Here is a 15,193-nt window from a genome sequence, read left to right as displayed (position 1 = left end):
TTTCTGCATATACTTGCTGCAGGAGGGCGGATTTCATGCCTTGGGAATGACTGTAGTGGCACAACAGTAAACACGGGGTGAAGGCAAAGGCAGTGAGAAGAGCACAGACGGCATCTCAGGGCTACCCCAGGACATCCACCGTGCGCTGCCAGGCCTCCCCAGCTTTCACCCAGACCGGAGGCACCGGTCCTACCACACCTTGTCACAGCTGGGGCTACAAGAAGTCACACACACACATGAACACGGTACCGGGGTGGTGCCAGCTTTTCTTCCAAGAACTCTTCAATCTTATTGACATCAGTTTTGACTTCACCGTCAAACGTCATGAAAGGGGGGTTCGTCCCTGGGGCGAGGTTCTGCAGGTCAGCGGGTTTCCTAGTGGGAGGAAGGAGGCTGGGTTAATTGCGGTGGGGACCACGCTTTCAACTCACTGCAATGAACTGCTTCAACTTCAGAAGAACAGGCTAATATATGTCTTGCAAAACACAATGTGGCCAGCTGCCTTACACTGGCGGTGTGATAATCAGCTAGCCCTTATCTGAATGCACCCTGAAATGCTACAAATTCAGGTTTGTGTTACAGAGACCTACTGCAAAACAGATTAAAATCTCAAATGCTTCAAAGGAGTTGGTCCACTTCATATCAGTGAACCTGAAAGAGGTATCGGGCATACAGCCTGTTAGCACAACGCCAAGTCACAGCATAAGTAATGTGCACTAACTTGCGTGTGTGCACTTCAAATCAAAGACATTCTTCCTTGTAAATCACCATTTTGGTAAAGCTGTTCTAAAAATGAGAACTCGTATTATGATCTCACCTTTTCAAGTCCACAGTTGTGACATTAAATATGACACCCTTTAGCCACAGGATCATAAAGAGACGCTGAGAGAATGGGCAATTTCCAATACTTTCCCCATCACTGCCAGCCTACAATTACAAAAAAAAAAAAAAGTATGCATACATCTATGATAGCGAATTTTGATAACAGATGTAGTAGGGAAGCAGAAAATCCAGATCTGCTCTAAGTACATGTAGCACGTTACTCATCTCTGCTAATGCATATTTTCATGCAAAGTTTCTTTATGTCCTTCTCCAAACATGCACACAGGTATGATGAAGACTCCTGTCATCTTGGAGATGTATTTTTCCATTAAAGTGCGTAATTATAGTGCCACAAGTTAGAAAACAAACTTGAAATCGCAGCAGTCCTTCCAGAGGAAATAGGCTCTACCTCATTTGTCTGTGTGAGCATAAATCTACCTGAGTCACTGCAAGATTAAAACAGGCTTAAATCAGTTTATGATCACAGGAAACAAGCGCAGAAAGATTTACCTGTGTAAATTGAGATGTAACGTCCAAAGCACTTAAGGGAATAAACAGAATAAATCAAATAATTAAGAGTTTCCAACTCAACAATCGCGAGGGCCCCAGGGAAGGAAAGGGAGCCGCCGAGCAGCCGACCACAGGGGTCTCCGCGCTTTGCTGAACCGGGGGCTAAGGAAGCACACCCAAACGGCGCGGGGACGAGCACGCAGCGGTGGCATAGGCCTTCTACCCGCTACCGACCCAGGGCTCCCAGCTTTAATGCTTTGGTGTGTCCCCAGCCGAGCCACGCAGCCGTGCCTGCCCCTCCCGGCCCTCTTTCGTTCCCCCTGTGTGTCACGGCACTGCGAGATGTTTGCCACGCTCGTGTGGCTGCTGCGGGTCACGCCAGGCTTCACACCGCGCTGCTGCCGGAGCTCAGAGGCCTAGTCCTTACACCTTTCATATCGTTCTCCTCAGGTGCAGTTCAGAAACCTATCTTAAACATAAGGGTACAGAAGTAAAAACCCAAGCACGTCGTTTACTTAGTTAATAGGTTAGTTCACGAATGTTTGTCGACCATCTTTATATAACCAAACAACACAGACACGAAACCAGTTCTGCCTGCTCCTTCGCCCTTCTCACTGCTATCAAATCAATCTCAAATACAGCGAAAAGCTTTCCACACACACACACACACACACACACACACTGCAGTTGAATTGCTTCAGGTCCCTCACCTTCACGAAGAGCTCTATGTCTGGAAACGAGCACCTGGTCTGGAGCAGGCAGATCTCTGCCCCGCAGCTCGAGGGATGCGTGAGGAGCGATGCTCCTGCGGCTCGACCCGCGCAATGGGTCGCCATTTCAGCCCGCGGGATCCTCTTCTGATCGCCCTCTGCCTCTAGCACTGCAACAACTGACGGTTTTCTCAGCAAGGAAGAACAAAATAGCCCATTGCCTCGCACACTGCCAGAGAACAAAAACTTTTGGAAATGCTAAAACAGCTGGGCCACAGTGTTAGATGGGTGCTGTTTTGTAGGTGGCAAAAATGAAAGCTGGTCAGAAGCTACTATTGTGTTTTTCGTCCTACACGGAGCACTGCTTTCCAGCGCTGCACAGCTTCAGACAAGAATAACAATTAACTGAAAACTACTGTGCCCTTCTTAATAAGAAGGAGACTATGTATGCTGCTAGTATGTACTCATAACTGACCTAAATATACGACACCACCATTTCATTTCATCCTGTCTCTCGTGTCATGTTTCACCTACCCTACCCTGGGGAAAAAAAGGGGTGAAGAGCCAGCAAGACCCCACAGTTCCTGCAGTGGTCCCCCCACTTTCAGTCAGGCAGCAGAAGCAGCAGAGGGGGGATATCATTTCAGAGCACTGCCACAACCCCTTCCCACAGTTCCTACAACTGATTTGATATTTTTATTCAGCCTTTGATAAGAAAAAAGAAATAAATTATCCCATCAGGGTTCATGCAGCGTTCAGAAAACTTTCCAGAGGGCCACGTGGTCAAGAAGTGCTATGTGACCAAGAGTTGCAGTAGGTGAACTTTTCCTGATCAGTTACTGTCTTCTGCTGGCCATTAAATACTGAAATTTCCGCTCCCCCTAACTTTGCTGGAGCTAAGGAAACGAGGTTGTTGCTCTGCGTTGCCCCACATCACCTTGGTGACAGCAAATTTCAGGGAGGCAGACAGCAGCCCCAGCCTGCTTTTGTGGGGAAACATCCGTGAGGTGGAGCCAGCGATGCAGACCCGGACAGACATGTTACCATGACAAATGCAGAAGCAAAGCCCTGAGTCCCGGTTTGTCATTAACTGGAATGACAGAAAGGCCACCAGGAAGCTGAGGGACTGGCAGCCTTGGAGATGTTACAGAAGCAACCTCCTGCCTTGTTTCTAAGTGCAAACTTTTAACTTCCATGCCTATTTGTGAGGAAAAATTACTACAGCACTACCATTTTTTGTATTTCACAGTGGATAAAATTAACAAAACACTGAGGAACTGAGTAAAACAAGGGATTAAGCACTGCTGATTACAGCAACGACAACTATAACCACCAAGACAATTGCTTGTTCATTTGGTACTTTCTGACTACTTCTACAGGTTGGTTGTGATGGTGCTGATGAAGTCCAAAAGGCTGCTGATCTTCACATTTGCTGCTGTATCTCCTCCCACGCTGCCCACAAGGGATGCTAACAGTGCACTGCTATCTTAGCTGTATTTTATGCGGTGCAGGTACCACAGTCTCCAGTGAAGCACTGCTGGGTTTGCCCAGCTGTGCCATCTCCTGTGGTTATGGTAAGCACTTTGCTTTTACAGCGGAAAATAAATTCACAGAAATGATGATGTTTCCCCATTTCTGATGTGGCCGTGACACAGGGGTGTGTCCCCAGGAGTTGCTGTGTCCAGACTGAGGATGGTAGGTAGATTTTTGTGAGCTACTCAATCAAAAGCCTCAGTTGCTGAAGTGCCATGGCAAGGGAGGCTGCAGACATTTGGGTAGGCACAGCTGGGAAGCTGGCATGCCACATTTGGCCTTTGGAAGTTGAAAGTCATTTAGACCCAAGGAGCTTCAGCTCTGGGTACCAGGTGAAGGGAGGGCACATTTCTAGGCTCCAGCTCAGCCATGTCACAGCTGATGGGGAATACCTATCATTTGCTTTCAGTTCTGCACAGCTGGAGGCAAGTGACAGAAAGATTACAGTAGCCCACACAATAGCACAAGCAGTTATTAAACCTTTTCCTGTTGTAGCAGCGACAGGCGGTCTGAGATGACTGCAAGACCTTGAACACTAAATCTGATTCAGAACTTGACACAGTTTGACCTGGCATCTCAAAGATGCTACAATTTCCTATAACCTTTGCTGAAAGCCCATAACATGAATATTTTGGCTTACTGAGGAAGCTAGGGTGAATACAACTAGCTAAAATGACTTCAGGTATGTCAACTTGCATTTTGGCTCCTGGGAGACAACTCTGTTCTCCTAACTCATCTCATCTAATCTGGGGAGCTACAACTCCTACTGGACAAAAAAGCACCAGAGACACATGCCAAAGGTGTTTGTTCAAGTTCCCAAAGAGAGAGTCTGCCACATCGACTCAAAAATCACGAGTCAGGACACTGAAATAGCTTTATTGCCACCTATCAAGCAACACAACAATAGCTGAGCCATGCCATCATTGCACAATAATGTACTTTCCAACAAAGTAAGGGTGGCAAGGAGACTGGGTCAGTATCTCACCTTGCAGGAACATGATACAACAGTGGATGCCCACAGATTAATACAAACAAGACAACAGCACAGCTAGGAGCACTGCAGCCCCAAAGCAAAACTCCATGAATTTTTCTCCACAGCACATTCAGGGATGCATTACTCTGTGCTAGGTCTAAGCACAGGATTTAATTACACTCCCCGACTGCTATGCTCTTGGATGACGCAGGGTGAAATCCTAACTCCAGCAAAGTCAGCGGGAGCCTGGCTGCTGTTTCAATGGACGATTGTGTTTCCAGACTGGTTATAACCTTAATAACCAGGCAAACGCCAGTGTAATTGCAGGTAATGCCACACATTGGCCTCCACATGCAACTGTTGTGACACTCTGCTAACATCCACATCCTGCTGGATTTGGGGCTGTCCTGCTGCTTAAGCAGATGTCTAACCAGAGCCTAGAGTAAGTGGCATTTACGCTTTAATTGTGATCAGTCAGGAGGTCAACATGCCTTTTCTAGTAATACTGAGATTTAATGAGTTCATTAATCAAACAATTATGACAAACATTGCTGCGGAGGAGAAAACTTTCAAGCTGTGCATAGAAGCTTTCATTCAGAGCCCTAGGCAGCAATTGTATATTGTAGCCGTATCGACTTATTACAGCTCTGCATAATCCCATAACCATGTGCCATTACTTAATGAGATTATTAGCTGACACTCCCTATTTTCATTCATTTTTCACTGTTTAACGCTCTGTTCTGTCTTTTTTTTCTTTGCATTGTGTTTGTTTTTTATTTGTTTGTTTTGTGTACTGAGTCTTACTCAAAGAGGCTGGGAAAGGGAAGAGCTCTCCACACCCTTCTTTCCCCAAGCTTAAACCCTCAGGTAGGAGCATCATCACGCCACAAGCTGATTTCCCTAGGCAGCAAGACCTCGTGCACAAAACATTAGAGAGTGTCGCAGAAGAACTACACTACCTTGATCCAGCACTTCTGCTTTCCTGAGCAGCCTTAAAGAGGTCACTTGCCTCTGCATCCTCATCCATAGCAAGAGGATAATCACAGTGACTTTACTGAGAAGTCACACACAACGTCCTTTGTAAACGAGTAGTTTGGGCCCTCCCTGAGCTGCAGCTGCTCTGCCCCTGGAACTGCTGTAAGGATTCCTTTCCTAACAGCTCCTGTCCAAACATCTCAGGAACGAGGGTTGTGGAGGTTCTTCTATTGACCTCAAATGTCCTGTGCCTCCAAAATCTTGATGAGTGGAATTTGTTTTTCCTGGACTTTTTGTTTCCTGTTGAAGGTTAAGCATGGAAGAAACAGTTCAGAAGGAGCAGAGATGACTTTTATTTTGCTTGTTTTTATATAACTCTATAATCCCTTTGAAGCTACAATAAAAAGGAGAACAGCGAGCAGAGCTTTTGTTTTCCCTGAAAGCTGAACTCCAATTCTATTTTTCCTTCGGCACGAGGGAGCTTAGTTACTCCTGGCCCGTAATGACGCTGGCCGAGAAGCAGGCTCACCCAGCGAGCGGGGCAGGACCACCGCCAGCCAGGAGACACGGAGCTGCCTGCCTGGGGCCAGCACCCCACGTCTGCCCCTGCCCTCCCTACCACAACTCCCCTGCATGTTTTTGGCCTCAAACCCCAGCTATCAGACAGTTCTGAATGCTCTTCCTTCTCGTACCACGCTAAAAACCCCCCTCTCCTTTTTCACGACACGCTTGGTGTCCCCTCAAAGGACAAGAACCGTAGGCACCCTGTTCCAAACTACAACTACTGCGCATTGGGCCCAGCGTGGGAAGCAGCTGTGAGGAGGGTGCGACCTCAGAGAACAACAGCCATTTAGCTTTAATTCCTTCCACAGACTCGCTTGTTCTGCCCTGGCAGGGATTAAGCGAGCCCAGCGCATTCCTAACGCCGGCTCTTGGTCTGGGCTGAGCGCCGCCGTGCCAGCCTCACGGCCACGCTGTGCTGAGGGCTCTGTGGACGCAGTGGCAGGGCAGGAAAGGCCCCTGCTACGGTGAGCTCTGCTTCACACCCTGCTGCACCACCGGGACAGCCACTAACTTGGCTGCAGGACGGCCAAGGAGGAAGGGGAGGAGGAATGCCAGTGCTTTCTGCTCCTCCTGAGAGGAAATCCCACTGCCCAGTGGTCCTCCATGGAGGGCCCGAGTCTGGGCAGAGCTTCAGGGCAGGAGCAAACATCCTTCCACTCGAGCTGCTCTGCTAACCTAAAACCTATTCACACTGAAGCACAGGTAGAAGCTGAAATCATCCGTCTTTCTTTCCTTGTTTACACTGCTTCAAAGCAAGTCAACTTCTGATAGCATCTCGCATTATCCTGAGCTGACAACACCCACTGTTAGTTAGGTCACCAAAGACCATTTGCAAGGCAACTTCACCAGCAGTGATGTCCGCAGACCTTGGGAAACAAAGCTGCCTGGAGCACAGGCAGAAGGATGGAGGAAAGCAATGTGATGAGGAAAGCAGTGTGACCACGCTCCCACACTCCCACTAGCGCAAGACCTGGCAATAGCTACAGAGAGGCACACAGCTTTGACTGCAGTGCAGCTTGCTACCATTTATCTAGAAGAAGAAGTGTCTCTAGACATACCCATGTTTTGCTGTCATTCCGTGACAGATATATTGTTTTAATTTTTAAAAAGTGTTTCTACTCCTCGAGGGTACAAAGCATGGTTTCTGCTTTTGATGCCTGCTACAGTATTCATGCAGATTTCTATAGTACTGCAACTCTGAAAAAGGCAAAATGTGAAATATTACTCTGTTAAGAGTGCCATAAAAGTATAGTTACAAGTCAGTCTGGTTCACTGAAGGCAAATCTAATACACTAAGGTAGCGCATACCATACACTGTGATGTGCACAGAAACACCAAATGCATGTCATTTGGATAAGCTCGTGTTCAAACCAAAGCTTTTTGTGAGGAAGAGACAGATTACCTGGAATCTTCTCTGTTTAAACACTGTGTTCACTGTGTGCCCTAGGGCTAGGGCACAAGCATCCAAACACTGAACTTTACAGAATTGTTTTGATGCCACCTACTGGACTTGAAATGAAAGTCTTGACTTGCTCTTGGAGCGATGAGTAGAAGCAGCCTCAGACGTTGTTAGCACATCGCCTCTGCAGTAAGATTCCTTGCTTTTTGCTAACGGCACTCTTGAGATTCCTTGAGATGCTGAAATCGTACTTGTAGGCTAAGTTTTAAAACAAAGCAACTGTAATTTAAAATAATTTCTATTGTAGGAAAAATTAAAAGTTTTGCCACTAATTATTCCAGTACTTTTAAATGGTCATGTAGCTCTGCCTATCTGCTGTCCAACACTTAAAACAGATGTTTCCAGACGCTGTTCAGTTTCTCAGCCAAACAGCAGAAATATGCATATTTTTAAAGTGTAGCCATTAGTTGAGATTCCTGCACGAACTGTATTTTTGGTACTCACCAGGGTAGACTCGTGTGTGACATCCCCAACAGTGCAACTCAGTGAGGAAGTTGTGTTAGACAGCAACTGGATGCTTCAGGAGAGAGACTTATTTCCCCTTTCTCATTTAAGAGCAAAATGAGCATCTTCATTATTGAAACTATGCCATATGGATTTTTGTTTTAAAAATAAATGCATCTTATTTTATATTTAGAAATATTACAGACGTGTATCTTTTATCTTGAACAGTATTACAGGGTTCAGACAACACACAACGTACTTAAAGGATTACGACCATGAATACGCAAGTTCAACAACACACTGTCCTAAACCCTAATTAAGCTTTTGGGTTAAGGAGGCAACAGTAAATGTAACTACAAGCTATCTGCTAAAAATAGCTTTGTTCTTTTTGTGTGTGCGCGCTATAGTAAAAAAAAAAAAAAAACAACACACAGGATAAGGAGGGAACAAGTAAAATAAGTAAAGCTTTCTCTAAAGAACAAAAGGGTGTTTTGATTTTCCCTATAGTCTTCTCCAGTGTTACTTGTGAGATCCCTTTTTCCTGCTGAAGCCTGCCCCTGCTGACTTAACTGCAGCAGGGAGCAAATGCGAGTGTTCACCTTCCAATACAAGCGACTTCTACTACTGCATCAGAAGAAGAGTGTCTGTGGTGAACTCCACTTTGGCAGGGAGCACGGCCCATTTCCACGTGAGCAGGAATGATCCTCTTCTCAACCCACTGCCTTGCACAAGAAAGAACTATTTGGGGCTATGAAGACCATCAGAGCTGCAGCCTTCAGCTAAGTGTAAGACAAGACGCTGCTCTGTACCACCCCTGAAGCGTGTGTTTGGGTGGTTCAAGATATAGTCTCATTGTGAGATCATTAAATGCAAGACTAAAATGATCCCCATGACCACTCATCCAAGCTAAACCATGCTGACATGGGGCAATAGATCCCACAGAGCATGCAAAATTACTAATTTGGACAACCAGCTAAAAAGCAGACCCTGAGGCCTCTAGAGGTCTTCCTCCTTCCCCCCTTTCTCCTACTTCTCTCTCAAGGCACAATCAGCCAGCGCATTTAGGTATCCCTTTAATTTTTAAACAAGCAAATTGGCTGCAAATAGGGCAGGTCCTTTAAGTATTGTCTCTGCTAAACATCCTCTTGAATGACAACCTGAAGCGCAGTTAGTTACATAGGATCAAGTAGATTTCTTTTTGTTGTCAGAATAAAGCAGCCTTTTTCATTTTAAGTCCTGCGCACTCAGCAGGGGAGGAGAAATGACAAAGTAAAGCACCAACCGACTTAACATCTCAATGATCCAGTCTGCTAATTGACCCGCTTTGGTACGGAAATGTGTTGAAAAGGGTAGGTGACCAGATTAGCAAACTCCACAAACGCCGAAAATACTTGGGAGACAGAACTGCAGGAAGGAAATCTGGAGGAGGAGGCAGCAACGTGCATGCTCTGGACATCTAACTACTTGAGCTTCTACTACCCTGAAGGGAAGAGCCTGGTTTTGTCAGAGACATGAAAACCTCTCCATCCTGGTCAATGGTGCCACACACGACAATGCAGAGTCCCGTAGCATAGAACACAGTATGATAAACCAAAACCCAAGTGTCTTCTAGAGCAGCAAGGCAGCTGAAGGTGATTTGAACCACTGGGTGTGCTGAATTTACTGTTCACTTCCTCTTCCTCACAAAAATGAAAGCCTGAACTGGTCCAGGAGGGAGCCTTGGAGGTCCTGTCAGGCATTTCAACAAAACATAAGGGTGAGTTTCAACCAGAGAGACGGTGGAGAACTATCTGATGATAAAACACAGCCTGCTGATGGAGCCCACGGCCCACCAGTGCTTTTTTGAATAGACTCAATACCCCACAAGCCAATAACCCTGAGCACTGGGATAGTGGAAAGGAGATAAAAAAGGGTATAAACTGTACAGCTGTTACATGCTAAAGCTGGAAGCCACCTCACACAGAGTCAGACAGAAAAAACAGATCTCTGGTCAGTGGAGACACAGAGAGAGTCACTCCTCAAGGCTGATTCATCTTGCCTGTCTCAAACACCCACCCACTTGGGATGACATGCCCTTTGGCAGCACTGCTTTCTCAAACTACTGCCCTAAACAGCCCCATATAGTTTAGGCATCCATTTTAACTTAGGTGAGCTGAAATCCACCCTAAGACTACTCACCAGCTACAGATAACCGTTACTGCAAAAGTAACACCAGAGCACGCCATACCCAGCATGTCTGATCCAACCGTCTGATACAGCTTTAGGGAAAAGGCAGCATCTTCTCAGGTTACATCAAACCAGGTACCTCCATGGAAAAAAATAAAACAAAAAAAATAAAAACCACCTATTTTGTCTCAAGATGAGACTTCACCCCCTTCAGGAGGAACTTAGTTTTACTCTCCACTGGGACCTCAATGTTTCTTCACCCTCAGCATGGACACCACTCCAAGGACAGGACAATAGCAAGCGTCATTCATGCCACTGAACACGTCTTAGTGCTGATAACACAAGCAGCAAACTCTAGGGCAATGATGGAAGGGAAAGCTACTGCTCAGTAAACAGCAACTATTATCCTGAACAAACAGGGTTTGTATTCCAAAATCACTGAATGCTTCTTTGGAAAATGAAATAGATTGCGGCTGTGATATCTCTGATAGTGAGATCCAGGCTATCTAACCAGATGTCAGGCATGATAGGATGCTGTTGGCAATGAAGAAAGTCCACGTTAGTCCAGATCAGCCAGACAAGCAAACACTGCCAGAAGTTACCCTCTTCTGTGGAAGAAGAGAGCATTTACTGCAAAATGCCATTTTATTTAAAGTGAACTGAGCAAATCAGTGCAAAAAAGGTGCTGACACTGTATGTTTGATACAGGCTTACAGCAATGGTGGACACATGCTAATATGGGCCAGTATTTGCCCACTGGCCAGGTAAGACTGCCCAACCTAGAGGAGACAAGGAGCACAAGTATCCCAGCAATGGCAACTGAAAATCCACACCTCAGCCCAGTAGTCACACAGTGCAATGGCAAAAGGCAACAGAGTCAATCTGTAATGGGACACAAGCCCTGAGGCACCTCCAGGATGGAAACAAAACCCAGGATGGCTGCAGCAGCAGCGTCCTTGCCAACAGCGAGCACACCCAAGCAGCAACCCAGGCCAGCAGGGCTCAGAAGGCTCACCTTATAAAATACTGTGTGGATTAAAGCTTTTACCCAAGGCTAGGCCAAAAAGAGATGCCAAGGGAAAAAGAATGAAAGGAAATGAGCATAGGTGAAAGAAGGTAAAAGGAATTCACTTCTCACCTGCACAGCTCCAACTGACCGCAGGACACAATTAAACTGGGTTTTGGGACTACAGAGCATAAGCAGTAGGCTAAAGTTTGAGCCTACCTAGAAACAGGACAACAGTTCAGATATAACTCTCTACTGTGTTTTTAATGATGCAGCTGTACATTAGTGATTATCTAATTATGAGCTATGCAGTTATTATTACTGATAATACAAGATGGTCTGTGTCCTGAAGCAGGGCTCTTCTGGCATTAATGTGAGTTCATCCTCAGCTCCCACCTGAAAAAACCATGAAAGCCTTCCCACCTCATGTTTTAACATCCAAAGCTTGGGCAACGTTTGTGTCTCATGGACCAGCCACCTATCAGCATTTCGCAATGGCTTGCAACAATTGCATTATTAAGGTTCTTTACATTCTGTTAGGTTCCTGAAATTATACTAGTTAGATCTTTCTTTCTTACAGTACTTGCATTACTTTATTATGACTACTTTGTCTTATTGGATTTCCTAATTTATATGTTCGCTAAGGCTCCTTCAGAATGAGTTTTCCAAAATGCCTTGCTTTTTGCTGGAAGTGGTTCTCTGAAGTCTTTTGGTCCTGAGTTCATGCTGAGGGATTAACAGTGCACTGGAGTTTCTTAGCAGGGCATTTGCCTCCATCCTGCTTTTACGTAGCGAACAGCGGTCACAGCTTAAAGGGGTTGTATACACATCAGGAAACTCTAATCCTCTCTAGACGGCAGAAAGGAAAAGAGGTCTGAAATTGCTGCAATTTCCTTTGGTTTCTGTTCTCTCTTCCCCACTACATGCCAGCAGCCATTTTGGGACAGAGAAAACCTCCATTATTCTAACTTTTAATACTTTATTTACTTACTCATGGTCTGCTGGTTAAGTAATTACTGCTGAAATTAACTTAATTACTTAGTAAGTAATTAAATGCTTTTGATGCATAGACAGAAATTTTCCTTCATTAAGAAGTAACTGTGTGGCAATAAACTTTTTACCTTTGTCAAGTTGTTAGGAATAATTAGACCGACGTAACAGGTCTGAAAAACACTAAAAACAATGCAGCCCCCTTTTCCATTTTAATAACTGCATCTACAAAACTGATTAAGTGATAATGGAGGTATTAACCAAATTACGTTTAAAAATAAATAGATTAAACAGAAGCTATTTCAATTCAAAGGTTAACGTTGTTCCAAAAAGTTACAGGCATCAATTTACAAAAACTTATAATGACAATAACTCCGGAACCACTATTAAGTACAGAACGTGGCATTCAATTTTAAGGAGCCAAATTATTAGACCTTTCATTATTATTACTATTTTAGAAATGAAAGGCCTAAACTCATTCCTGTTATTTACATGAAATGCTTGCTCACTTTTGATTTTGCTACTCACAACCTGCCCAGTATTTCTACTGAGCAGCAGGCCTGCCAGCACTCAGGCCTTCCAGTTCTGACCAAGTTCATAAATAAATGAACCATTAAACGATAATTCTGTAAAATAAACAACACAGGAGACTACAAGTGAAAATTAAAATACACATTATCCTGTGATACATTTATAGAGACTGTGCTTTTACTAATATTAACTCCTATTCAAATTAAGGGGTTTAAAGATTAAGCCTGTGTATGTATGTCTTCTTACAAGGGGGAAGCATAAAACAATCCTGCAGTGTTCCTGCTAGCCTTGGACAGACCTGTAATGCTGTCAAATGCACTTTCAACAGCAACTGTGGCTCTTTACAGGGCAGTGAAAGGCAGCCAACAGGTACACTTCAACAATTCCTAAAATCCAATGAAATTACATAGGAAAAATGCAAATTACAGATTTATTTCCTCATATCTTACAGCTACCTGTGCCAGGTCTGCAAATAAAGCTACTATGGCACTCAGCATAACCTGAGACAGTGTTGTGTCTGCTTTCAGGGTGAAACCATGAGCACATCTTGTGATGAGAAGGCAACTAACTAAACATAAGGGACGCCTGCACCTAGCTACCTGGAATCCACAGCACAGTAAGTATGTCGTAACAGCACAAAAGCAATCAGCAACCAGGAATCCACTGCTTTGCTAGATCAATAAGGTAAAAATAAATAGGAAAATTAACATGTGACTAGCAAAGACTGAAAATCTTGGGCTACAAATTAGTAGGGCTTAAACGAATCTTGCCCAATTTAGGAATAACATTATCCTACACAAGTAATTGTCACGTTGCATTAGCTATTCTTTATTTATGTCTCATTCAAGATAGCATTACTTTCAGTTATCATGTACTATAATAACGATGGTAATGAATTATATGGGTATTACTTGTGTAGAGCGACTGAGATTTTTCCAGGCTTTGTAAGTAATCAATGCCACTCCTCCTAAAGGGAAGCCATTTCATTTTAATGGCAGATGTGACAAAACCTCCATTATTTTTTTAAACTTTTTTACAAGCAATAATAATAATATGGGTGTTTTATTGAGAAGAGGTTTTAAGCAGAGGCAAAGGGCAGCAGCTGCGCAGGTGCCCCCATCACATCCCCATCATCTGTTAACCACAACAGAAATACACTGGGTAATTAATAAAAAAAAAAAAAAAAAAAAGCCACAGCCCTCCAAAAGATCACTCCTTCTAATCCTTACCCACTCTCACTTTAAGATTCTTACCCATAGTTTCAAACAGCCCCAGCAGCCTAAGAAAACCTGGGGCTTTTAACTGAAGGCAGGTGAGCACCTGAGCTGCTGAGCCCTGGGGAAGGCTGCCTGGCTGCGGACAGTAGCTGGCACCCTGCACCTTACACCAAGCAGCTCAAACACAAATTTCTTCTTGCTATGAGTTTTGCCCGCAGAGTTCTTTCTGTCTGTCTGTCTGTGTGTAAGAGGAACATTACCAGGTCACAAGCACACAAGCAACAAACCAAATGCTCTTAGCTATTTATCCTGTTACAAGAATTATGTTTAAATACCTCAATGCTATTTCTAATCCGTATTTAATAACATGGCAAGATGCCGGTTGAACATTCTACATTGAGACAAAAATCTTATATCCTTTTTAAATTCTTACAGGGAATTACTGCAACAAAAGAGCATTATATTCTCAAACACATTATAGGTCTGGGAAAAACAGATTAACTGGTATTTCAGTGACACATCCTGTTTTACACTTCACTGTAGGATACTTACCAACACAGCCCTGCTGTTTCAATCTAAATGCAAAACACATACATACATACAAAGTATCCGTAATTTGTACTGTAAGCAAATAAGTAAATAAATAAGAAATAACTAAACAAATAACCTACTTTACGCAACTTGAGGAAGTGGGTGGATGAAGGCTTGGTGAAGTGCTTGAGAAAATAATTTTCCACTGGTCTTCCTAATTCTGATGTTTAAATCAGAGGTGAAGGTGAAAGGTGAAATGAGGGATTTATTTTTGTGGTGTTGTCTTCCCCTTCCTTTTTAACGGTATGTGATATTTTGACCCAAGTAGAAAAATAATTCAAATGACCAGGTAAAATATTAAATAAAAAACCTGTCAGCTCCAGTGGGAACTGGCTAAACTGGGTCCCAAAAGAGCTGTCAAACACTGGACACCAGTAACAGCAAAAATCCAGGGGCTCCAGCACAAGGGCTGTACTCGGCTCCCTTCTTTCCCAGTAGAAACCCAAATTCAAAGCCAAGCCTCATCCTGCTCTCCCCACCACCTCATTTCCATTCACAGCCCTCTGGAAACTGTGAAAAACACAGCACTGCTAATCCAAATACAGTTTTAAAATGTATACTAAATACACCATACTGCAAAACAATCAGCCCCGGTACCTACAGCGCCTTGCTCTAAGGAATGTCAGCGCACACCCCTACATTTTTAAGCCTTTAGGGCATATTCGGATCCTGTTCCAAGTTTCATCTGCCACCATTTACTTT

At 44.2% G+C, this 15,193-nt stretch overlaps 1 protein-coding gene across 1 annotated transcript in view; it reads right to left on the bottom strand.

Annotated features, from left to right (window-relative positions):
* The window catches only part of CLIC6 (chloride intracellular channel 6), a 28,249-nt gene that overhangs the window by 4,665 nt on the left and 8,391 nt on the right, over positions 1-15,193 (bottom strand). The window contains exons 2-3 of the mRNA XM_048071508.2: positions 818-927; positions 250-375 (exon numbers count right to left, since the gene is read on the bottom strand). Of these exons, the coding sequence (XP_047927465.2) occupies positions 250-375; positions 818-927 (236 nt within the window). The remainder of the gene's footprint in view (positions 1-249; positions 376-817; positions 928-15,193) is intronic.

Source organism: Anser cygnoides, chromosome 1, assembly GCF_040182565.1.
Source record: "Anser cygnoides isolate HZ-2024a breed goose chromosome 1, Taihu_goose_T2T_genome, whole genome shotgun sequence".
Lineage (NCBI taxonomy): Eukaryota > Metazoa > Chordata > Aves > Anseriformes > Anatidae > Anser > Anser cygnoides.
The sequence above is the reverse complement of the archived record's forward strand: the minus strand, read 5'-3'. Positions and strand labels throughout refer to the sequence as shown.